Consider the following 27,811-nt stretch of genomic DNA (forward strand, 5'->3'; position numbering starts at 1 on the left):
CGTTGTTGTTGTTACACATGCCCCTGTTTCCAATAAATTTCACTAAGTGCAAATTTGATGGGAACACTAAACTTCATATTTATACAGGGGCTATGAATCTTTGTGTGAATGTACCATTATAAATTTTGTATCACTAAACTTCCTTTCTCTCACATTATGGAGGTCTATACTTTTTAATATATCGAGAACATTTACCTATCATTTACATAAGTGCCTTTGGCACAGTCCAACCTCCTATCACAACATGATTTAAATAGCTAATTACTTATTCTTAAATTTCTCAGAGAAATAAATTCAAAATCTGAAACACAAACACTTAACTACAAAGCATATACAAATACCTATATACACTATAAGACAATTTGTTGCTGCTTGCATTGAAAGGCAGTCCATTTCCTTAGTTATTAATAAACACACAATACTATTTAGAAAAATCACTACACATATTTGCTGCCTATTATTCAGATTTGGGCAGTCCATTTCGCATCATTTTATCACATCACCTGCACCACACTTACAATTCTCCTTTGACTATTTATCTGCCTCCTTTGGTGTATGGCAGTCCTTTATATTATGACTCATATACTGCCCATTTTGATTTTTGGCAGTCCCATCTTTTATTTGGCTGGCAGCATTTGCTTTTTCTTTTCAATTCTTTTTTCCATACACCTTTACATTTATAGTACATTTGGTAATCTGAAACTTACATAAGTACATTAGCACACTGACATTAGTATACATAACATTTACAAAGATTTGTTACATTTAGAATAAAATAGTTTCAGCATAAGATACAGCACATTTACTGCAGATTGCTCTCTGAGTGTACTTAGGTCACTCACTCCTAGGAACATACAGTTTCAGGTCCACAACGTTTCTTACACCTAAAGGTCTCTTGGATTTTGGGTAGATCAGGTAGTAAGCATTATCGTGTGGAATGTTCTGTATTATATATGGTCCATTGTAAATATATTTAAATTTGGAAATTTCATGCTTCAGTTCACTAGATTTTTCGTGGGTTTTTAAAAGAACGTAATCCCCAATTTTAAATTTTGAAACATTCAGATTTTTTCATGTCTTTTAGATCTAGATTCAGCTTTTTGCTTTGCCCTTTTTCTGACTAATTCTTTCTTTTGACTCAACCCCAAGCTTGTACAAGGTGGAAACTCTAGTTTTTCCTCAATTAAACTTTTACTTCTGCTGCCTAACAAAATTTCTTCCGGTGGGAACCCAGTAGTTTCATGATGTAAGGTGTTCATGACATTCTCAAAGTCCAATATAAATCTGCCCCAGGCTCTACATCATGCCCCTTCCTGTTTTTTTCCACAACGCACCTTGGTCGACTGTGACATCATCCCAAGATACGTTCCTGACCTGTGAATCATTTATATCTGGTGGCTTTCTCGGTTTCTGGAGTTCAAAGTCTTTGCTTACTTGAACTCTTTGCAAAATAAACACTGAGTCATCAGGTGGCTCTTTCTCAACATCTGGGTTTTGTTTTGAAACTTTGTCATAACTAGGTACAATATTGCAATTAGCTGTATTCCCATTATTTTCACTAGTACTGAAATACTCGTCATCTGAACTATCGTCATAATCCGACCATTCTGGATCGCTTTCAGGTTCCAACATAAAAGCTTTTCTGAGACAGGCACTAAGTTCTTCCTCTGCATTTTCGTCAGGCTTTAATTTTAACTCAATATCCTCTTTAGGCAAAACGACCTCATTATCAGCTTTACTCACATCCCCTGTTACTTCATATTTAGTGTAATCCGCGTGGACTTCAATTACTCTTAGGTAATTACCTGCCCCTTCCCCACAGTGCCTTTCAGTAACAGCTTGTACTGTTGGCGGATCGTTAACAGAAGTTACTGCCTCATCAATGCTTAGGATTTCATCCTCCAATTCCTTTCTATCTTTAACCTTCATCTTATCGGCAGCATGCATACTTTGCGCGGCGCTATTTACTCTCTCCTCTTTAAATTCGGGCCACGTCACCTTATCGACGTCCCTACTATTTCCTTTTTCAGTAATTAACCTCCTTGCCTCATATCCCTTCTTAAAATCCTCCCACTCACATTGCTTGAGGCCCTTGTACAGATCATCGATCTGCACACGCCAATCAGTTACTTCTGCTAATTCATTCTCGCCATTTACTTCATTGCTAACACTGCTAACCGCACCTCTCTGTGTATCCACTGTTCCATCCACTATTTCCTTCGCCACGGAATTACCACTTGTAATGTATTCAGCAGCTCTTACGGCAATGTTTGTACCTAATTCTGCCGCCTTGCTAGTGGCTTCTCTCTGAACATCTGTTCTGCTAGGCTGGGCCGTTGCCCTCTGATGCTCCACTCGCCTGTTAACATGTATCGCTCTGCGTGGCGAAGATGAGTCATCTGCGCTCGCACCTGGCGCTTGTTCCGCAACAACACGTTGCGTCGTTTCACGCCTGTCTCTAAGCTGTCTCATAACTTTACTGTCAGTTCAGTAACATTTCTTAAATCGGGGCCGGTATGTTCTGTCTGCTTCTGTTTGGCCCGCAACGTTCGCGGAAATCAGTTTCCCGCATCGTTATTATTTTGCGCGGTGTACCCTCTACCGTGACCTGGATAACCCCCTCTTCCTCTTCCTCTGCCTCTACCTCTCTGTATCATGTTGACACGAAACCCATCGCCATCATTTCTCTCGTCATTATTGCGATTATTTCTGTTACTAAAATTCTGATAATTGGCACAACTTTCGCGCCAATGATCTTCGTCTTCGACCCTTTCTAGAAACGCTTGGAAGCTACGATGATTGCTTCCCACATATCTCTTTGAATCTTCTGGAAGCTTTTTATATAGCTCCCATATGATTTCAGAACCGGATCTTCTCCCTCTTAAGTGTGTCAACTTTCAGTACCAATATTCACAGAAATCTTTCAGAGAATTTCTGCCCCTGTTATCATGAAGTTTGGCCAAGATAAACTCGCGCCACAAATGATCCTGTTTTTGTTCGGACAAGTATTCTTCCCTAAACGTTTGTTTAAACTCTTCGAACGTCATTAGTTCGGTATTAACATTAATTCCCCAGCGCTTAGCGTCACCTGCTAAGGCACTAATTACTACGTTTATCTTATCCTGACCAGACAAGTGTTCAGGAGACATCCTCTCGCAATTTTTGATGAAATCCAACGGATACCTACCATTATGTTTCTTGGTGGGATCGAAACGCTCCTCACCTTCCAACAGCTTCGTAAGTGGCGTGCCATTACAGACAACACCAGGTCTATCTTTGATTTTACTCTCGAGATCGAAAATTTTGCCTTGAATTTTCAATGTATTTTGTTCACACTTTTGTACACATCCGGTAACTTTTTCGCCTAAATTTCTTTCAGTATCTGAAACTGTTTTTTTCAACTGTGAGGTTCCATGTTGGCATTCATTTACGATCTCAGTTTTAAGACCGAAAACTTTTTCGTCTACTTTTGTTTCAACTAGAGGCTCTACTTTCTCTTGGATGTTGAGAATTTCAACATCAAACCTACTGTTAATGTCGTCAATTTCCCCCTGCGTAGTATCCATAATTTTATTAATTGTGTCAATTTCAAACTTCATAGTATTTACTACAAAGCTTAAATTACCCACTTTTTGTTCTGCCTGTTCTATTTGTTTACTAATTTTAATTCCTTGTTCTTCGACCTGTGCTTTTAGCTGACCAACTTGTGTTTTAAGCTGCTCGTCAACATGTGTTTTAAGCTGATCATTCTGTGTTTTGAGCTCGTCAACGTGTGTTTTAAGGTGATCATTCTGTCCTGCAATTTGTTTGGTTAATCGTTAAAATAAGTCGTTCATGCTTAAAATTTTCACACTGTTTTGTTCTATGGAATCGGTGTGTTCTGATCCTACATCAAAATTTTCTTTCGGTTCTTTCTTTATCTGTGGTGAATCAAACATATCAGTGGATTCGTTCACGTACCCACTATCATCTACTAAGTCAACCTCTACTTCCTGTTTTATTCCTTGCTGTGTTCGAGGCGGTCTCGACATTTCAATCTGTTCGTTAACATGTTCGTGGTAATGTATGTACACCAATTGTCTTCCGCTATTGCCATCTGTTGTCTGGCCGCGTAAACTCCTGTCATTGCCAGCCACATCTTTCATTATGCTTGGCACATCTACTGTGTCTACATCCTTGTCCATACCGAACGCAAGTTACACCCCACTACCGTACTTGACGTTCACTGCTATTTACTTTACTGAATAATATTGTAATTCGTGCCACTGAACATCCACTGTTCGGTATTCACATTAATTTGTGACCGAAAACAACTGGAAGTCCTGTCACCGGGAGCCACTTGTAACGTGTGCGTGGGGCACACAATACTCATTAAAGCCTGTACTATGGTAAGTGAGTGGGGTTTACCTTACGAGACAGGATTTTTGTATAGATATTGACCGTGTGTACCTGAATGGTGGCAAATCAGACTTACACCCACTCTGTAATAACAATGATACGTCAAATAAATCCGAAATACAACTACACGTCAGGACGGACGAAAAGCAACACAGCATATGCTACCAATTTGTTAATAATATGGTCGCCAGCCTAATTAGGCATTAACTGAGTTTCTTCCCTGTACAAGTTGATGTACATTCATGCAAAACAACACGTAGTAACACTGCATAATATAGTAAATTTTAGAACCAGAAAATCTATTGAACTGATAGTTTCACTTTCTGTACTGATATGGAAAAACCATGAATACATAACACTACACTATAATGTATACTACCAAACTTCATACTGTCTAGTGATCTGATTAAAATCGGGCATAGGTTACCCTAGAAATAGCACTTTGGGGCCACACACAAATTGTCAGTTTTGATAAAGATAAAACACTGATAACTTTTGACATATATATTGACTTTAACTTTTGCTAGTCAAACCAATTTAGAACACTTCAGAATTCAAATGAATAAAAAAAAGGGAGGGGGGGGACCTTGAAACTGTTGTGATCACTGTATAAAAAAAATTGATTACTGAAATTATTATGCGCTCAAGATTTCCACTATATGAGTTACTACTCTTTTTATCTTATTTCCTGCTTATTTAAATACCTTTAGATCTGTCTCGAAATAATTAAACTTCATTACTAAATCAATATTAAAGTCATCTTCCAACTTTGTCAGACCTTCGTTATTCATTTACTGGTTCATCAACAAAACGGTTCTTTAGACACCATTCTAACATAGCTAGGTCTGCAGGTAATTATTATTAACACAAACTTTAATTTTTCATCTCGGGACACTCGGATTGCACAACATTTGGAAAGGACCCTGCCTAGGTTATTTGTGAGGATAATTAAATGATAGGAAAGTTCTGGTAAAATTTAAGTTGTTATTAAGTTGTTATTGAACAGTATGGAACAAAAGTAACACTGGTCCATACGAATACAGTTTTAAAAGTTTCAACCTGATTGTATCGATGCGGCGGTTAGCAGGCGGCGAGATGGCGAGGCACAGAGCACACATACAACCATAGCTATGGCTCTTGACGTATCGGCACTTTATTTCTTCATAGTGTCACAATACTTTTCCATTTAGTGCCTATGGAATTTTGCCATGCTGTATGGCCGTTGAAACAACATACCCCAGGCTCAATGAAACTACGTCTTCCAGGAGAGCTTCCTCACTCCAGAACGTGTTGCTCAAACCAGCGCCAAACTCCAACTGCTACTGCTGAGCCCGTTGTGCCGTGCAGTGCCCGCGCGCATTTTCCCGCGCTTGCCTGCCATCCACCTTTCACCGCTCCCTTACAGACAGGGTATGCACCCGAGGTTTTCCTTTCTACATATTCTAACACATTGCCTTCGTATGGACCAGACGCACAGTTACAATATTAAACATATTACAACAGTCTCAACATTTGTTACATTTCAATTCTATTGCAATATTGCTTGACATTTGACATAAACATTAATTTTCACATTGAAATTTGTTTACAGTTTTCTTAACATAATGGCATGAAACAAAAAAGAGATGAAAGCAGAACATCAATTACTCAAGTTTATTGAAAAATCAGAGGAAAAAAAGATTTAGTTATTTGTACAATAGTACAGCGTCATTGTTGTTACAACCTCCATCTGTCCAATGGCCAGCTTCACATGTCCGTCCACATCAAACCCACCAACAAGCAACAGTACCTCCATTATGACAGCTGCCACCCATTCCACATCAAACTGTCCCTTCCTTACAGCCTAGGTCTTCGTGGCAAATGAATCTGCTCCAGTCCGGAATTCCTGAACCATTACACCAACAACCTGAAAACAGCTTTCGCATCCCGCAACTACCCTTCCGACCTGGTACAGAAGCAAATAACCAGAGCCACTTCCTCATCCCCTCAAACCCAGAACCTCCCACAGAAGAACCCCAAAAGTGCCCCACTTGTGACAGGATACTTTCTGGGACTGGATGAGTCTCTGAATGTGGCTCTCCAGCTGGGATACAACTTCCTCAAATCCTGCCCTGAAATGAGGTCCATCCTTCATGAAATCCTCCCCATTCCACCAAGAGTGTATTTCCGCCGTCCACCTAACCTTCGTAACCTCTTAGTTCATCCCTATGAAATCCCCAAACCACCTTCCCCACCCTCTGGCTCCTACCCTTGTAATCGCCCCCGGTGTAAAACCTGTCCCATGCACCCTCCCACCACCACCGACTCCAGTCCGGTAATCCGGATGGTGTACACAATCAAAGGCAGAGCCACGTGTGAAAGCACCCACGTGATTTACCAACTGACCTGCCTACGCTGTGAAGCTTTCTGTGTGGGAATGACCAGCAACAAACTTTCCATTCGCATTAATGGACACAGGCAGACAGTGTTTGTTGGTAATGAGGATCACCCTATGGCTAAACATGCCTTGTTGCATGGCCAGCACATCTTGGCATAGAGTTACACCATCCGGGTTATGTGGATACTTCCCACTAACACCAACCTGTCAGAACTCCGGAGATGGGAACTTGCCCTTCAGTATATCCTCTCTTCTTGTTATCCGCCAGGCCTCAACCTCCGCTAATTTCAAGTTGCCGCCGCTCATACCTCACCTGTATTTCAGCAACATCTTGCCTCTGTACTTCCACCTCGACTGACATCTCTGCCCAAACTCTTTGCATTTACAAATGTCTGCTTGTGACTGTGTATGTGCGTATGGAGATGTGTGTGTGTGCGAGTGTATACCTGTCCTTTTTTCCCCCTAAGGTAAGTCTTCCCGCTCCCGGGATTGGAATGACTTCTTACCCTCTCCCTTAAAACCCACATCTTTTCGTCTTTCCCTCTCCTTCCCTCTCTCCTGATGAAGCAACCGTTGGTTGCGAAAGCTTGAATTTTGTGTGTATGTTTGTGTTTGTTTGTTTGTGTGTCTATCAACCTGCCAGCACTTTCGTTTTTTGATTTTAGATATATTTTTCTCACGTGGAATGTTGCCCTCTATTATACTCTGTATTTAAATGGTGTGTTAAATGTCAATTTAACAATGGATGGCATTTTGAACAAGTTGTATAAACTATTAAAGCTACAAAACACCAGACTGCATTTTTGGTTGACTGACTTTTGCTGCAGCCTGTATAATAATTCTAAAAATGAAGATAAAATCTGAAAGAAAAGCAGAAAATTACCTATAAAATAATCTAACTTTGTTTAGATTCCCCCATGTCACATTAGTGATAAATATCCACCCACCTCAATTAGCTTGTCATTGCCCTTATATCTTTTAAAATGAACCTGTGTGCATGAGAGTGGGTCAAATGTCATTAACATATTTTAATTGATAGCTTATGTGATTTAATCAAATGAAACTAAGAAATATTTTGTTTGTAGACAGGGATATTTAATTATGAAACATTTTCCCCAACAATGGTCAGGCAGCTGCTTGTTAATTTTGTGTACATTGCTTATGAATAAAGAGAGTTAACTCTCCCCCTTATTTTATAGGTGACATGTGGTCTTCATCTTAATTGTTAAGATGTTATTCATACTGAAGATTTCATAAAGATCAGAAATCAGTTTGCAATTCTCAGTAGGGAAACATCATTAGGGTGAAAGCAACAGTAGACAAGGAAATGTGACAGTGTAGTTATAATACATATAAATGACCTGATAGATAACGTTTGTAGCTCTCTGATGCCATTCGCAGATGATGCAGTAGTATGCAGGTATGAAACGCCATTAGAAAATTTCTGCAAAATGCATGTGGACTTTCAAATGATCAGGACATTGTGCAAAGCTAGCAGCTGACCCGTAACATAACAATATGCAATGTGATGTGTGTACATAATTACATTTTATTACACCATAACTGAAAAATCACTTGGAATCGCAGACCAGCTAAACATCTAGTGATATATATAGTGAATGATTTAAGATGATACAACCACAAGATTCAAGATGTCAGACAGCTTCATTGGATGAATCCTGAGGATGTGTAAGTTATTTAAGGCGTGAGTCTTCAGCAAACCAATGTTTGGTTATACTTTGTCATTTTGAGACACTTAGCAATGTGGATTAACAGGAGGGAGGGAAAAAATTAAGAGAACTAAATGATGTTTCACAGATTCTCTTAGCCACTTTGAAAGCATCCTACGAATTTATAGCTATATGCTGTTAAATAGGGAAGCTCTGCATTATGTAATGGTTTATATTTAAAATGCAGAGACCATATGTTTCAAGATGAGTCAGTAAACATTTTGCTTATACTCAAGTGTGAATTTCAAAATGACCATAGTAGTAAAATTACAGTAATTTGGGCTCACATGGATGCATAGTGAGTCATACTATTCACTGGCATTATAGGAAGAATATAAAATGATAGTGATACTTCATGTATCTGCTGCCACTTACTATAAGCTGCCTTGGATAGTTCATATGTAAATTATACACATTTTGTCCTGGTAAATGTTTATTTAGTAATTTGCTAACCAAGTGTGGTTTTTGCATGTATGGTATGCCATCTGAATGGAATTATATGACACAGTAACAGTAAATACAGTTACCTTGAAGCTGTGATATTTTGATTTACAGTCTTCTTTATGCCAGAATCATAAACACAGATTGGGACAGAAAACAAGTGATGATGAAGTGACAAGGTTCACTGTAAGGGTTAGATAAAAAACCAGGACAGTTGTCAGAATTTGGAACAAATGACATTCAGGGACAAGTCTTCTGATACTTGAGTTTCATCTGTTATCATTCATCATCAGTAATGGATTTTGGCTTTTATTTTTCTATTAGTTGCTATTGCCATTGATATTATGAGGAAATATCTGCTTTTTTGCTTTTTCAGTTGCGACTCTTCTCAGTTTTTCTTACTTTATTGTTTAGGTATCATCTTTGTAGTTAACAAGAGATCCAAGGCAAGAAAAATACTATGCAAAAACTCATTTGTAAATAAAAATAAGACTTGAGTCTGCTGAATGAAAACATTCACTGTAAACTGGAAATATACACATTGTTTCAATAATTAACAGTTCTAGTAACAGGTTCTGTTGTACAAATGAGTAAAGATTTAAAACACTCAAGTGCAGTGATGTAATGACCAAAAAGTTTTCAGTACATGATACTGGAAGTCCAATTAGTCAATGTTCATTTCTTCAGCAATGGAAGAATCTTTTCATTCAATGGATTCAAAATTTTCATATAATCTAAAATTGTTTTGGCTCTCTTTGTGCTAGGTTTGATCGGAGCATGTCTTTGCCAGTGAGCTCTCCAATGAATGGTGTTGAAACTCCATACGACTCCATCTCTACTGATGGCCATGATCCTCTAATGAGTTCCCCTATTAGACGAATGGATTTTGCCTTATGTGAGTCACTACAAGTGCAACTGCTGTGTTTTTTTTAAATGTGTGTGTGTGTGTGTGTGTGTGTGTGTGTGTGTATATATATATATATATATATATATATATATATATATATATATATATATATATATATATATATATATATATATATATATATATGAAAAATCTTATTTACATTGTAGAAAAGTAAAATTATAAGTCTCAGTCTGCAAGAAAGAAGTGAGGTCTATTGGTGAAAGTTGAAAACAGGTAAGTTTCTTTTAGATCCACTTAATACTCTGTTTTAATTTAATTTGTTTTACTTTACCTGATGTACCTTGTTTTAGTACTAATTAGGAAAGCATGCAAAAAATGTACTTGTATTTTATTAGGTATGACATTTTCAGTTCCTTATTTACTTCCAGTCTTTATAAAAACAAATATTATCGAATTTCTCTTCATTTTCTTAAGAGATTACCTTGTCAACATTATAACTAGGGGAAACTAGAGTTGTAAAAAGATCATCTTGACTGAGAAACAAGACATTTATTTCCAAATAAAATACAAGATTATTTGTGTTACAGCCAACAGTCTGGACATGGGTTTGATGCAACTCTTCATGCTAGTCTTTCTTGTATATGCCTCTTCATTTACTACAGTCTATGTCAGTTTGAACAAACTCATCCTATTCAAGCCTTGGTCTTCCTCTTCAATAACAAACCTCATCTACAACTTTTTAGTGTCACATTTCCTGATCTAATACCCACAGTATTGACCAACTTCATTCATACTTATTCCATTGTCCTTGATAATTATCTTACACTCTCTTTTCCAGAAACCATCCATTCCATTAGCTGATCTGCCAAGCCCCTTCCTATCACTGACAGATATAAAATGTCATTGGCAAACCATGAAGTTTTGATTTCTTCTCTCAGGACTTTAATTGCCTTTTGAAATTTACCCTTAATTTCTGTTACTTTTACTCCTTGTATAGTGGGAGCTATAAAGAGGATAGGCTACACCCCATTCTCTCTCCCCCCCCCCCCCCCCCCATTCTATACTCTAATAACTCCAGAATTATAATTAATTTATTTTACTGCTTGCTTCTTGTACAGAGCGAGTAATATGGGGGTAGGCTACAACCCTTTCTCATCCTCCAATATTCTATTCTCTTAATAACTGTAGAATTCCATAGCATGCATTCCAGTCAAATACTTTTTTTGAATCTACAAATGCTATAAATTTAGGTTTGCCTTTCATCAATTAATCGTATAAGCTAAATCCTAGAATCAGTAATGTCTCAGGTGTTCCTTCATTTATCCAGAATGCAAACTGATTTTCTATTGGGTTGTCTTCTACCAGTCATTCTTTTCTCCAGAGCTAATTCATTTAGCAAAATTAAATATAATTATTATAGTAATTATTTTATTTTTAATTATTGTCTGTGGCTAGAGGCAGCCTGCAATTTAACAAAATGACAGCTGAAAATAACAATTCAGGCGAAATAAATAGTTCATTATGATGATATTTGTCTGTGTTGTAAGAAAATCGAGATATTTAGAAGTAGAGAAGAAGAAGTTGTGTGTGTCTACACATGAAAGGCACAGTGCCAGCTTAGAAAAAACTCAGAAGGTGTCATTCCTTAGTCGATAGAATGTAGTGGCAGAGGAGGTAACAAATTAATGAGGAAAAAGGAGGAACATTTTTGGAACATGATTAGTGCTTTAGCCAATGAAGATGCCAGGCTAATTGTTGTGTCACATCTGCATGCCCCAGAAATCTGGATATTGCTTGAGTCAACCAGCCAGCCAAATGGACACCCCCAAAGAGATCTCTTTCAAGCTGTGTTCAGGTGCTGATAACACTGTCCCACATGAGTACAAGATATCTCCATGTTCTTAACAGTTCTGACTCAATATATGACACAGTTCACACCTTGTTACATATTCTAAGAGGCCTAGTAACAAAACTAAGTATGAACAGCACTAATGAAATGTCATGGCTGTTCTGCAAGTCACAGATAATTACAACACTAATAATTTACATACCCATTAACATGTGTGAGTTTCATTGACATCTGACCATGTCACTTGGGTCAGGAAGTGTACATTACATTAATGACTGCTCAAACATTTCAATTCATGTCATTGCTTATTCTTTCCATTCCATTACTGTGTGTCATTGTCTGTGACACTGTATTTCACATCTCCTGGTTTGAATATTTCAGTGACTTTCAACAGCTGCTGACACATGCTCCTCCTCAGTTGTTGCCTTTACTTAATAAGAAACCAATATTTGACTCTCAGATGTTGGAATTGTTGTTCTATTTTTGTGCAGTAATTGACATTATGAGTAAGTATTGTAGTAGTAGTAGAAGTTATCAATTCAAAGACTGGTTTGATGCAGTTCTCCACACTTGTCTATCTGGTGAAAGTCTCTTCATCTTGTAAACTATTGCAACCTATGTCCATCTGAACTTGCATGCTGGATTCAAGCCTTTGTCTCCTTCCATAGTTTTTATCTCCCACAGTTTTTTCACTGTCAGATTAAATGTGAAGGCAATCACTAAAAATAGGGTCTCTTATGTTTTTAGGTATGGAAAAAACAACCATTTATTTCCTATAATAGTTATATCATCTTAAAGGATGAAGAATGCCTCATTTTTCTTCATAATCACCATTTCAGGTGGCACATTGTTGTAGACACTTTGGCAGTTTTACAATGCCCAAGTCATAACTGTTCACTGCCGTCTTCTTCAGGAAGCATTGAACCTGATCTTTCACCTCGAATTGGAGAAGAACCACAATCCACACAAATGTTCCATCAACTTAGGAAACAGATGGTAATTGATCACTCCCAAGCCCAAACTGTATGGTGGGTAGGTGAAGACGTTCAAACCAACGTTTTGCAGGAGATCGATAGTTCGATGGGCGACTTGTGGTTGTGTGTTGTTGTGGAGAATGCTTCTACTCTTGCTCAACATTCCTCTTCTCCAGTTATAAATTGCCCATCTGAGTTTTTTCAGTGTTTCACAGCACATGTCAGCAGTTATTGTTGTCCCAGCAGACAGTAAGTCAACCAATAATAACCCCTTCCAATCCCAAAACACAGCTGCCTTGACTTTACCGGCAGATTGTGTTAGTTTGAATTTTCACAGATTGGGTGAAGAGGAATTGTGCCACTTGTGTGAGGTTTATTTTGTCTCAAGTGTAAAGTGGAGTGCCCAGGTTTCATCATGCAGATAAATAAATCGGAAGAGGTTGTCCATAATGGAAAAACAAATTCACTTGAAGAATTAGCTCATTGCCATTTGTGATTTTCTGTCAGCATACATGTACTTATTTTGCACATGTCTTCTGATATTGCAACTTTTCCATTAAAGTCCTGTGGATGGTGCTTCAGGAAACCTTAGGAACCAAAACACATAGAGCTTCCAGAATAATCCTCCAATCTTTATGCATTATTTCCTCAAGCTTCATGAGTGTCTTGTTGGAAACTGATGGCAGATTGCTCCTTTCCATGTTGTATATTTCAACATAACTGGCAATAAACTCTTTACATCACTTGCAAATGTTTTTTCAATGGCTGCCAAGCCAAGACTGAGGACCCAAGTGAAGCACACACATTCTTATTTGGTACCAGAGGCATCATGACTAACAACAGTGGCAGATTGCTCCTTTCCATGTTGTATATTTCAACATAACTGGCAATAAACTCTTTACATCACTTGCAAATGTTTTTTCAATGGCTGCCAAGCCAAGACTGAGGACCCAAGTGAAGCACACACATTCTTATTTGGTACCAGAGGCATCATGACTAACAACAGTGTGGCGTGCAACTATGTTGACAGTTTTTTTTGTGTCACCCAAGAACAGAAGATGACTCTCATATATATATATATATATATATATATATATATATATATATATATATATATATAATGGAAGGAAACATTCCACGTGGGAAAAAATATATATAAAAACAAAGATGAGGTGACTTACCGAACAAAAGCGCTGGCAGGTCGATAGACACACAAACAAACACAAACACACACACAAAATTCAAGCTTTCGCAACAAACTGTTGCCTCATCAGGAAAGAGGGAAGGAGAGGGGAAGACGAAAGGAAGTGGGTTTTAAGGGAGAGGGTAAGGAGTCATTCCAATCCCGGGAGCGGAAAGACTTACCTTAGGGGGAAAAAAGGACAGGTATACACTCGCACACACGCACATATCCATCCACACATACAGACACAAGCAGACATATTTAAAGACAAAGAGTTTGGGCAGAGATGTCAGTCGAGGCAGAAGTGTAGAGGCAAAGAAGTTGTTGAAAGACAGGTGAGGTATGAGTGGCGGCAACTTGAAATTAGCGGAGATTGAGGCCTGGCGGATGACGAGAAGAGAGGATATACTGAAGGGCAAGTTCCCATCTCCGGAGTTCGGATAGGTTGGTGTTGGTGGGAAGTATCCAGATAACCCGGACGGTGTAACACTGTGCCAAGATGTGCTGGCTGTGCACCAAGGCATGTTTAGCCACAGGGTGATCCTCATTACCAACAAACACTGTCTGCCTGTGTCCATTCATGCGAATGGACAGTTTGTTGCTGGTCATTCCCACATAGAATGCATCACAGTGTAGGCAGGTCAGTTGGTAAATCACGTGGGTGCTTTCACACGTGGCTCTGCCTCTGATCGTGTACACCTTCCGGGTTACAGGACTGGAGTAGGTGGTGGTGGGAGGGTGCATGGGACAGGTTTTGCATCGGGGGCGGTTACAAGGATAGGAGCCAGAGGGTAGGGAAGGTGGTTTGGGGATTTCATAGGGATGAACTAACAGGTTACGAAGGTTAGGTGGACGGCGGAAAGACACTCTTGGCGGAGTGGGGAGGATTTCATGAAGGATGGATCTCATTTCAGGGCAGGATTTGAGGAAGTCGTATCCCTGCTGGAGAGCCACATTCAGAGTCTGGTCCAGTCCCGGAAAGTATCCTGTCACAAGTGGGGCACTTTTGTGGTTCTTCTGTGGGGGATTCTGGGTTTGAGGGGACGAGGAAGTGGCTCTGGTTATTTGCTTCTGTACCAGGTCGGGAGGGTAGTTGCGGGATGCGAAAGCTGTTTTCAGGTTGTTGGTGTAATGATTCAGGGATTCCGGACTGGAGCAGATTCGTTTGCCACGAAGACCCAGGCTGTAGGGAAGGGACCGTTTGATGTGGAATGGGTGGCAGCTGTCATAATGGAGGTACTGTTGCTTGTTGGTGGGTTTGATGTGGACACATCACATCCGTCCACATCAAACCCACCAACAAGCAACAGTACCTCCATTATGACAGCTGCCACCCATTCCACATCAAACGGTCCCTTCCCTACAGCCTGGGTCTTCGTGGCAAACGAATCTGCTCCAGTCCGGAATCCCTGAATCATTACACCAACAACCTGAAAACAGCTTTCGCATCCCGCAACTACCCTCCCGACCTGGTACAGAAGCAAATAACCAGAGCCACTTCCTCGTCCCCTCAAACCCAGAATCCCCCACAGAAGAACCACAAAAGTGCCCCACTTGTGACAGGATACTTTCCGGGACTGGACCAGACTCTGAATGTGGCTCTCCAGCAGGGATACGACTTCCTCAAATCCTGCCCTGAAATGAGATCCATCCTTCATGAAATCCTCCCCACTCCGCCAAGAGTGTCTTTCCGCCGTCCACCTAACCTTCGTAACCTGTTAGTTCATCCCTATGAAATCCCCAAACCACCTTCCCTACCCTCTGGCTCCTATCCTTGTAACCGCCCCCGATGCAAAACCTGTCCCATGCACCCTCCCACCACCACCTACTCCAGTCCTGTAACCCGGAAGGTGTACACGATCAGAGGCAGAGCCACGTGTGAAAGCACCCACGTGATTTACCAACTGACCTGCCTACACTGTGATGCATTCTATGTGGGAATGACCAGCAACAAACTGTCCATTCGCATGAATGGACACAGGCAGACAGTGTTTGTTGGTAATGAGGATCACCCTGTGGCTAAACATGCCTTGGTGCACAGCCAGCACATCTTGGCACAGTGTTACACCGTCCGGGTTATCTGGATACTTCCCACCAACACCAACCTATCCGAACTCCGGAGATGGGAACTTGCCTTCAGTATATCCTCTCTTCTCGTCATCCGCCAGGCCTCAATCTCCGCTAATTTCAAGTTGCCGCCACTCATACCTCACCTGTCTTTCAACAACTTCTTTGCCTCTACACTTCTGCCTCGACTGACATCTCTGCCCAAACTCTTTGTCTTTAAATATGTCTGCTTGTGTCTGTATGTGTGGATGGATATGTGCGTGTGTGCGAGTGTATACCTGTCCTTTTTTCCCCCTAAGGTAAGTCTTTCCGCTCCCGGGATTGGAATGACTCCTTACCCTCTCCCTTAAAACCCACTTCCTTTCGTCTTCCCCTCTCCTTCCCTCTTTCCTGATGAGGCAACAGTTTGTTGCGAAAGCTTGAATTTTGTGTGTGTGTTTGTGTTTGTTTGTGTGTCTATCGACCTGCCAGCGCTTTTGTTCGGTAAGTCACCTCATCTTTGTTTTTTTATATATATATATATATATATATATATATATATATATATATATATATATATATATATATATATATATATGGTTATAATAAAGGGAAACATTCCACGTAGGAAAAATATATCTAAAAACAAAGATGATGTGACTTACCAAATGAAAGACGGGTATACACTCGCACACACACACACATATCCATCCACACATATACAGACACAAGCAGACATATTTAGAGACAAAGAGTTTGGGCAGAGATGTCAGTCGAGGCAGAAGTGCAGAGGCAAAGATGTTGTTGAATGACAGGTGAGATATGACTGGCGGCAACTTGAAATTAGCGGAGATTGAGGCGTGGTGGATAACGGGAAGTTGCCGCCACTCATACCTCACCTGTCATTCAACAACATCTTTGCCTCTGCACTTCTGCCTCGACTGACATCTCTGCCCAAACTCTTTGTCTCTAAATATGTCTGCTTGTGTCTGTATATGTGTGGATTGATATGTGTGTGTGTGCGAGTGTATACCCGTCCTTTTTTCCCCCTAAGGTAAGTCTTTCCGCTCCCGGGATTGGAATGACTCCTTACCCTCTCCCTTAAAACCCACATCCTTTTGTCTTTCCCTCTCCTTCCCTCTTTCCTGATGAGGCAACAGTTTGTTGCGAAAGCTTGAATTTTGTGTGTATGTTTGTGTTTGTTTGTGTGTCTGTCGATCTGCCAGCACTTTCATTTGGTAAGTCACATCATCTTTGCTTTGTTTTTAGATATATATTTCCTACGTCGAATGTTTCCCTCTATTATAACCATATATATATATACACTCCTGGAAATGGAAAAAAGAACACATTGACACCGGTGTGTCAGACCCACCATACTTGCTCCGGACACTGCGAGAGGGCTGTACAAGCAATGATCACACGCACGGCACAGCGGACACACCAGGAACCGCGGTGTTGGCCGTCGAATGGCGCTAGCTGCGCAGCATTTGTGCACCGCCGCAGTCAGTGTCAGCCAGTTTGCCATGGCATACGGAGCTCCATCGCAGTCTTTAACACTGGTAGCATGCCGCGACAGCGTGGACGTGAACCGTATGTGCAGTTGACGGACTTTGAGCGAGGGCATATAGTGGGCATGGGGGAGGCCGGGTGGACGTACCGCCGAATTGCTCAACACGTGGGGCGTGAGGTCTCCACAGTACATCGATGTTGTCGCCAGTGGTCGGCGGAAGGTGCACGTGCCCGTCAACCTGGGACCGGACCGCAGCAACGCAAGGATGCACGCCAAGACCGTAGGATCCTACGCAGTGCCGTAGGGGACCGCACCGCCACTTCCCAGCAAATTAGGGACACTGTTGCTCCTGGGGTATCGGCGAGGACCATTCGCAACTGTCTCCATGAAGCTGGGCTACGGTCCCGCACACCGTTAGGCCGTCTTCCGCTCATGCCCCAACATCGTGCAGACAGCCTCCAGTGGTGTCGCGACAGGCATGAATGGAGGGACGAATGGAGACGTGTCGTCTTCAGCGATGAGAGTCGCTTCTGCCTTGGTGCCAATGATGGTCGTATGCGTGTTTGGCGCTGTGCAGGTGAGCGCCACAATCAGGACTGCATACGACCGAGGCACACAGGGCCAACACCCGGCATCATGGTGTGGGGAGCGATCTCCTACACTGGGCGTACACCACTGGTGATCGTCGAGGGGACACTGAATAGTGCACGGTACATCCAAACCGTCATCGAACCCATCGTTCTACCATTCCTAGACCGGCAAGGGAACTTGCTGTTCCAACAGGACAATGCACGTCAGCATGTATCCCGTGCCACCCAACGTGCTCTAGAAGGTGTAAGTCAACTACCCTGGCCAGCAAGATTTCCGGATCTGTCCCCCATTGAGCATGTTTGGGACTGGATGAAGCATCGTCTCACGGGGTCTGCACGTCCAGCACGAACGCTGGTCCAACTGAGGCGCCAGGTGGAAATGGCATGGCAAGCCGTTCCACAGGACTACATCCAGCATCTCTACGATCGTCTCCATGGGAGAATAGCAGCCTGCATTGCTGCGAAAGGTGGATATACACTGTACTAGTGCCGACATTGTGCATGCTCTGTTGCCTGTGTCTATGTGCCTGTGGTTCTGTCAGTGTGATCATGTGATGTATCTGACCCCAGGAATGTGTCAATAAAGTTTCCCCTTCCTGGGACAATGAATTCACGGTGTTCTTATTTCAATTTCCAGGAGTGTATATATATATATACTGGCAGGTCGATAGACACACAAACATACACACAAAATTCAAGCTATCGCAACAAACGGTTGCTTCATCAGGAAAGAGGGAAGGAGAGGGAAAGACGAAAGGATGTGAGTTTTAAGGAAGAGGGTAAGGAGTCATTCCTATCCCGGGAGCAGAAAGACTTACCTTAGGGGGAAAAAAGGACAGGTATACACTCACACACACACACACACACACACACACACACACACACACACACACACATATCCATCCGCACATATAACACAGACACAAGCAGACATTTGTAAAGGCAAAGAGTTTGGGCAGAGATGTCAGTCGAGGTGTAAGTACAGAGGCAGTACCACCCCCGGTGTAAAACCTGTCCCATGCACCCTCCCACCACCACCACCTACTCCAGTCCAGTAACCTGGAAGGTGTACATGATCAAAGGCAGAGCCACATGTGAAAGCACCCACGTTATTTACCAACTGACCTGCCTACACTGTGAAGCTTTCTATGTGGGAATGACCAGCAACGAACTGTCCATTCGCATGAATGGACACAGGCAGACAGTGTTTGTTGGTAATGAGGATCACCCTGTGCCTAAACATGCCTTGGTACACGGCCAGCACATCTTGGCACAGTGTTACACCGTCCGGGTTATCTGGATACTTCCCACTAACACCACCCTGTCAGAACTCCGGAGATGGGAACTTGCCCTTCAGTATATCCTCTCTTCCTGTTATCCACCAGGCCTCAATCTCCGCTAATTTCTAATTTTAATTTGCCGCCGCTCATACCTCACCTGTCTTTCAGCAACATCTTGCCTCTGTACTTCCACCTTGACTGACATCTCTGCCCAAACTCTTTGCCTTTACAAATGTCTGCTTGTGTCTGTGTATGTGCGGATGGATATGTGTGTGTGTGTGCGAGTGTATACCTGTCCTTTTTTCCCCATAAGGTAAGTCTTTCCGCTCCCGGGATTGGAATGACTCCTTACCCTCTCCCTTAAAACCCACATCCTTTCGTCTTTCCCTCTCCTTCCCTCTTTCCTGATGAAGCAACCGTTAGTTGCGATAGCTTGAATTTTGTGTGTATGTTTGTGTTTGTTTGTGTGTCTATCAACCTGCCAGCACTTTTGTTTGGTAAGTCACATCATCTTTGTTTTTAGATATATTTTAGATATATTTTCCCCACGTGGAATGTTTCCCTCTCTCTCTCTCTCTCTCTCTCTCTCTCTCTCTCTATATATATATATATATATATATATATATATATATATATATATATATATACCTCAGGAGGTGTTACACCATAAAATTCTTTTTCTTCCTAATTTGATTCTGTACCCTTTTAGTACCTGTTCTGCACCTTAAATCTTCAGCATGTTAGACACCTGCCAGTAGCCTTGCCACAGTGTTGACGCCATTTCCTGTCAGATTACTGAAGCCAAGCACCATCAGGCTTGGCTACTACTTGGATGGCTGATCATTTGGGTCTGCCAAGTGCCGTTGACAAGCGGGGTGCCCTTGTGAGGCCAATTGAGGAGCTACTTGACTGAGAGGTAGTGGCTGTCATCACGAAAATTGGCAAGAGCCGGAGAACAGTGTGCTGACCACATGCCACTCCATAACCATATCCAGTGATGCCTGTAAGCTGAATATAACATAGTGGTTGGTTGGTACTGTTGGTCCTTCTGATGCCTGTTCAGACATCAGTTACCCCCTGAAAAGACCATACTGGTTCCTTTGAGGCACTGAAAGTGGTTTGGGAATGGTGCCAGGCATTCATGTGAGCCTCCAAAGCTGATGTAAATCATGGCGATGAAGTAGTGTGTGTTGCCAGGCAGTAGTACGGAATCTGTGCAGTATGTGGCGATAAGGAATGATGTAGCATTTACGCAATGTAAACACAGTGATCGTATAGTGACCCTAACCACTAGGGACCAGGGACAAGTGTCATGCCTTGTCAGTGAATGCAAGTCCATCTCAACCGTTTTGCAAATAAACATTGCATGAGGAACTGCTTGCAGTGGACATTTGGACTTTTGGTACCTCACAGAAGGCTACTGCTCACAGCATCATGTAAAGCTTTCTCTAAATAATGCATCACTTTCTCTAAATAATGCATCACTTCAGCTGATCCATTTAGTTTACCATAACAGGAACCTGAATGTTTATTTCTGTGTTCTCAGTAACCACTTTCATTATGACCATACTGTAGAAACTCTCATCTTTCAAAATGACAGCAGCTGTGCTCACAGAAGTTCATGCATAAATTCCTGCTGGTTTTGCGAACTCTTAGGCGCCTGACACACACACACACACACACACACACACACACACACACACACTCACACAGTAGCACCTGCAGCTTAACTTGCGTCCTCAATTATTTTCTCGGTGTATTCCAATCTCTGTCTTCCCCTATAGTTTTGTTTTGACCCTCTACAGCTCCTTCTAGTACCGTGGAAATTATTCCCTGGTGTCTTAACAAATGTCGTATCATCCTGTCTCTCCTCCTTGACAGTGTTTTCCATATTTTCTGTTCCTCTCTGATTCCCTGGAGAGCCTCCTCATTCCTTACCTTATCAGTGCTCTAATATTCAACATTATTACATCTCATATGCTTCTGTTCCAGTTTTCCCACAGTTCATGTTTCACTATCATACAATGCTGTGCTCCAGATGTACGTTCTCAGAATTTTTTTCCTCAAATTAAGGCCTCTGTTTGATACTAGTAGACTTCTCTCAGCCAGGAGCACCATTTTTGCCAGTGCTAGTCTGCTTTTTATGTCATCCTTACTCCATCTGCTATGGGTTATTTTGCCATCTAGGTAGAAGAATTCCTTAACTTCATCTGCTTCATGACCTCCAGTTCAAATGTTAAGTTCCTCACTGTTCTCATTTCTATTACTTTCATCTTTCTTCTACTTACTCTCAATCCATATTCTGTACTTATTAGACTGTTCATTTCATTCAACAGATCCTGTAATTCTTCTTCATTTTCACTGAGGATAGCAGTATCATCAGCAAATATTATCATTACCCTTAATTTTAATTCCACTCTTCTTTTATTTCCATCATTCCTTCTTCAATGCATAGATTGAACAGTTGGGGGTGAAAGACTACATCCATTTCTTACACTCTTTTTAATCTGAGCACTTCGTTCTTGGTCTCTCACAGACATTGTTCCTTCTTGGTTCTTGTACATATTGTGTATTACCCATCTTTCCATATAGCTACCACTGTTTTTCTCATAATTTTGAACATCTTGTACAATTTTACATTGTTGAATGCTTTTTCCAGGTTTTATGAAGGTTTTCTTAAGTCTTGCTTTCACTATCAACCAGAACTGCCTCGCTGGCGCCTTTATGTTTCCTGAAGCTGAACTGATCATCATCTGACAGATTCTCAATTTTCTTTTCCATTCTTCTGTCTATTATGTTATCAGCAACTTGGATGGATGAGCTGTTAATCTGATTGTGCAATAATTCCTGTACTTGTTGGCTCTTGTTGTCTTCAGAATTATGTGGGTGATATTTTTCTGAAAGTCTGATGGTATATTACTAGTCTCATAAATTCTACACACCAACATGAATAGTTATTTTGTGTTGGTACTTTCCCCAATGATTTATAAATTCCAGTGGGATGTTATCTATCCCTTCTGCGTAATTTATCATAAGTCTTCCAAGCTTATTTAAATTCTGATTCTAATGCTGGTCCCCTATCTGTTACCTATCGATTCTTGTTTCTTTAGCTTCCATGTACTTTCTATTTGTTTCATTCCTAAGTGACTTGTATTTCGGTATACCTGAATTTCCTGGATTATTTTTGTACTTCTTTCTTTTGTCAGTTAGCTGAAGAATTTCTTCTTTTGCCCAAGGTTTTCTCGCAGTTACCTTCCTTGTACCTACATTTTTCTTTCCAATTCCTGTGATTGCTATTTTAGAGATGTCCTTTTCTCTTCAACTGTACTGCCTTCTGAGCTGTTCATTATTGCAGTACCTTAGAGAACTTCAAGCATTCTTCATTGCTTAGGATTTTCATATCCCAATTCTTTACACATTGATTCTTCTTGACTATTCTCTTAAACTTCAGCCTACTCTTTATCAGTACTAAATTGTGATCCTGAATCTATAATTGCTCTTAGGTATGCCCTACAATCCAATATCTGGTTTTGGAATCTCTGCATGACCATGATGTAATCTAACTGAAATCTACCCATACTTGCTGAAATTTATTGCAGAACTCAGATAGTCTTTCTCCTGTCTTGTTCCTACTACTGAGTCCATATTCCCCTGTAACCCTTTCTTCTACTACTTCCCCTACAACCCCATGACTATTAGATTTTCATCTCCCTTTACATACTGAATTAACTGTTCAATGTTCTCCTATACTTTCTCTATCTCTTGATCCTCTGCTTGTGACATCAGCTTGTTTACCTAAACTGATGTTGTCAGTGTTGATTTGCTGTTGTTTCTGATGTTAATAACCCTACAGTGAACTGTTCACAGTAACACACTCTCTGTCCCACCTTCCTGTTCATTTAAAATCGTACACCTGTTACACCATTTTCTGTTGCTGTTGATGTTATCCTATGCTATCCTGAACAGAAGTCCTTGTCTTCTTTCCATTTCACTTCACTGACTCCACTATATCTAGTTTGAGCACTAGCATTTCTGTCTTTATATTTTTGAGCTTCTCTATCACATTCAAACTTCTGACATTCTACAGCCTAACTCATAGTATGCTGTCATTTTGTTGGTTATTCAATCTTTTTTTCTTGGTCACCTCCCCATTGGCAGTCCCCTCCCAAAGATCCAAATAGGGGACTACTCTGGAATATTTTGCCAATGGAGAGAGTGTCATGACATTTTCTCAGTTACAGGCCACATGTCCTGTGGATACAAATTGTGTGTGTTTAATACCATAGTTCCCATTGCCTTCTGCAATCTCATGCCATTGGTCATTGGTGAGTTTTCTGCTGTTTAGGGGCAGTTTCACATCCCAATGGCAAGAGAGTGTCTTGAACCTCTGTCTGCTCCTCCACCATCTTTGACAATGTTATTGACAGAATGAGGGTGATGTCTAATGTCAGAAGTATTTTGGCCCCCATTGCTGATTACCCAGTCTTGAAAACATCTGAAACTATCTGCAGCAGTGGGTGGAACACAGCAATCAATATCCCTGCAGTGTTAAATAACGTGAAGTCGAGGCTTGAATAACAACAATATTATGAAAAGGGCAGATTGCTACCCACCACATAGAGAAGGTGATGAGTCGCAGACAGGCAGAGTGCAAAGACTACTAAACATTTAAGTTTCCTGCAAACAGGCCTTCTACAAAAATAGAAAGTACACACATGTTCAAACAAGCACAACTCACGCACACATGGCCACTATCTCCAGTCACTGTGGCTTCTCCCCACAGTTAGTGTTTGTATGTGATCTGATCATCAATGAGCAGCTTCATCCAGATTTTGCTTACCTGAATTGAGGGTATTATCAAGGCTGGAAACACTGGAGCATGGTATTAGCATGATAATATTTTGTCCAGAGTAGTTATTAAAATTGAAGGTGTGATGTCCCATTCAAAACATGATTTGCAACAGCCAACAATATGGACAACAGGGTCTCCTGGATGTGACAGTGTTGAATGGAGCTTGTTGGATTATTAGTTACAATTTAGTGTCTAGCCTGTAAACAGCAATAGCTGCTTATCAAAAGAGCAATAAACACAAAACAATCCAACATTTAAGCCCTGTGATAATTACTGAACTATCATATGTTTTGATGAGTGAGATACCCATCATTTTCTGGTGAGGAGGTTTTAATATGGTGCAATAGCCTCCGTTTATACAACTGTATGTTTCTTGTAGAATATCATAATCTCATGGTGATGGGCTGATCGTATTAGCAGGAAATGATACTGAGCAACACCCAGGCATGCACATCATCAAAACCCATCTGCAGTTGTTCAAATATGTCGGGATATATCTTCCAACATTTTGGTTTTTTGTATGATTGTGCCATTGGCAGTTCTTCCCATTTTATGAATGGCATCACTTATTCCCACAGAATTTGAGTAATGGACTACATGGCACAGGGTGAAGGTATCACTTGATGAATGGCATTGCAAATATACTTCTCAGATTTTAGTCTTGTTGAACATATCCATTTTCTATGATGATATTTTGGAACAGGGATGGCATTTCCTAGTTCTGCTATGCACAGTAAATGGATATTGTTCTTTTTGAGGAATGGCTAAATAAACCCCCAAAACACAGCAATAGTCTCACTTAACCCATGTCATTCAAATGTGAAACAGTTCTTTCTGTTTGCTGTGAGTGCTTACTGTAACAGGGGTTCAGTTGCTTCACCGATTTTTGATATATTGCAGATATGATCCTCTCATGTCTTTTTTCATTCAAGCAAGAATTACAAAGCTGCTTCATAATATTATGGAAAGGAAAGATTGCTACTCACTTTTAGAGGGAGCATTGAGTTGCAGACAAGCCCAGCAGAAAAGACTGCTAAAATATTAAAGCTATTAGATAAAGTTCTTCTTCTGCACACTTCCACACAAGCACACAAAAATGTCAGACACTGGTTATCCTGCTATAAAGCTGGCAGAAACATAAATAATTAAGGGCAGTTAGCAACATTTTGAAACCTATACTTAATTGTCAGTATGTAATTGGAAGTGGAAGAAAGCAGCTCTGCCTAATGTTGGAAGTGGTGCATAGAGTAGCAGAGTAGCACAAAAAAGAATAAAATTTCGTCTCCAAAAGACCCCATGATGATAATGAAAATGAAAAGTAGCAGCAAAGATTAAGGTTTTGTATTACTTAATGTTACCAATTATTGCATCATCTGACACCAGTAAACTGCTCCCTTTCTCCTCCTCTTACAGATTGTAGCACTGTCCAATTTGTGGTCCCCTTGCCCACTTGTAATTATGTAGCTCCTAATAAAGAGAACTTCTTTTCAAAACCTGTAATTTTCTATGTAGCTCTTTCATGTTACTGTCAGTTCTGCCTCAGTTTCTGCCACTGCCTTATATAGCTTTTGAACCTGTTTCATTTCATTCCATGCCTCTTACGTTTTATTTCCATTTCTCATTTCTGGTACTGAAGAGACCTTATTATTGTTTTATGGAGTAAGACTGACTAGGACAAAACACATTCTTGAAGTGAATGAAAAACATGTATTTAACTAAAAATCAACCTCTCACATAATTCTTAGCTTCATTGACTTCTTCATTTGTTCTCCATTCTGGCATTCTTTTCCCTTTGTATTTTACTTTTTTTGTACTGGTAACTTATTACAGTTCATCAGTTTCTATAGCCTCTTCCATCTTTCCCACTGCTTCTGAACTTGGTTTTGCTTTCCCGTTTTGTCCACATGTACTTTTTTGTTGTTTCTATATGATATATTCAATTTATATCTCTTGACTTTGGCTTATAATATTTTGTTAGTGGTCACTGTTTGTGCCAAACATCACTTCGATCTCCTAACTTACACTGTACTGCTGGAAGTGTTAACCAGAACATACAAAATATCCAAAGAAAATTCTGAGGGTATGCGGAAATGATAAAATTCTTAATGGTGAGTTGAGTGCAGAAAAGAGTGCATGATATAGGATTGCATGATACTGGCTTATGTAGCATAATTCTGGACACTTATTGAGCATCGCAACTCAGATAGTTGCGTGCACTGCAAGCAGACAGGGAAGTTGCTTGTAATTGAACTTGTTTGTCAAATAGCTGGTGAGTGTGCATAATGGGCACTGGAGTTTATTTTTTTGGTGCCAAACATCACATCCTCACAGATTCTACTTGTTGTTTTCAGGCACCACATATTTAAGTTTTTACTTTGAAATATGTTTCAGGAGCCTAAGAAGCTTCCAAGCTTAAAGCAATGTGAAAGTGCTGCAGAGCCCACATAATATTGGGCACTGAGAGTTTGCCAGTGCCAGATACTGATAGTAGCAGGATCTTTGGGGAAACTTGTAGTTTTTACTAAAAAGACAGCCTCCATGTGGATGAGTCAGAATCTGAGTGCCATCTGAGATGGGCATGCATTACAATAACAAGTGGAATGAAAGTTGTAGTTGAATACTTCTATTGGTTACCTGGCTCAAATTCAGTAGCAACTGATAACTTCATAGAAAACCTCTGTTCCTTAATACTTAAGTTTTTGTCATGCTGTAATTATTGAATGGAATTTTACTTGCCTATAGATTGGGAACATTATAAATTCATTTGCAGCAGATGAGAGTGAACATCCTACAAAACAGTTATAAAAGTTTTCTCTGAAAATTACTGAGAACTGTGGAAGTATACTGGATGTTCACATGAAGGGTAGGATCAGCAATTGTAGCACTAGTGGGCACCATCAAAGACAAAAAAAAAGTAAAGCAAAAAATGAACATGTTCAGTAAAATTGGAAAGGATTTGGTTGTCTCGTTTCCCGTACAGGAACTATAATCCTTTGATTCAGGCAGTGAACATGTAACACAGGCTGTTCCTGGTTAATTGCTCTTGAGTTGTCACCCAGACTATTGGGGCAAGGGGGGGGGGGGGGGGGGGGGGGAATCAGCTCATGAGCTGACCATAAGTACTGTGCATACAACAGTACTTTTTTAGTGAGAAAATTACAACTGAGCAAATATGAATGTAACATGGCAAGTTTGACAGGAAAACTCAAAATAAATGAAAAAAAATCTGACATTTTATTAGTACATTTTACAGAACATAACATTTCAGACAGAGCGAGGTGGCGCAGTGGTTAGACACTGGACTCGCATTCGGGAGGATGACGGTTCAATCCCGCATCCAGCCATCCTGATTTAGGTTTTCCGTGATTTCCCTAAATTGCTCCAGGCAAATGCCAGGATGGTTCCTTTGAAAGGGCATGGCCGACTTCTTTCCCCGTCCTTCCCTAATTCATGAGACCAATGACCTCGCTGTCTGGTCTCCTTCCCCAAAACAACCCAACCCAATCCAACCCAACCCATAACATTTCTTTTGATTAAAAAGTGATGAAATAATTTGTGACAAATTTAAATAAATAAATTTGTCACCAAATATTTCATCACTTTTTAATTAAAAGAAATGTTATGTTCTGTAAATGTACTAATAAAATGTCAGATTTTTTTTCATTTATTTTGAGTTTTCCTGTCAAAGTTGTCACGTTACATTCATATTT

General features: G+C 40.5%; 1 protein-coding gene across 1 annotated transcript in view; it reads left to right on the forward strand.

Moving 5' to 3' along the window:
• Positions 1 to 27,811, forward strand: part of LOC124606343 (calmodulin-binding transcription activator 1) — a 943,657-nt gene that overhangs the window by 758,094 nt on the left and 157,752 nt on the right. The window contains exon 19 of the mRNA XM_047138326.1: positions 9,711 to 9,841. Within this exon, the coding sequence (XP_046994282.1) occupies positions 9,711 to 9,841 (131 nt within the window). The remainder of the gene's footprint in view (positions 1 to 9,710; positions 9,842 to 27,811) is intronic.

Source organism: Schistocerca americana, chromosome 3 (assembly GCF_021461395.2).
Source record: "Schistocerca americana isolate TAMUIC-IGC-003095 chromosome 3, iqSchAmer2.1, whole genome shotgun sequence".
Lineage (NCBI taxonomy): Eukaryota > Metazoa > Arthropoda > Insecta > Orthoptera > Acrididae > Schistocerca > Schistocerca americana.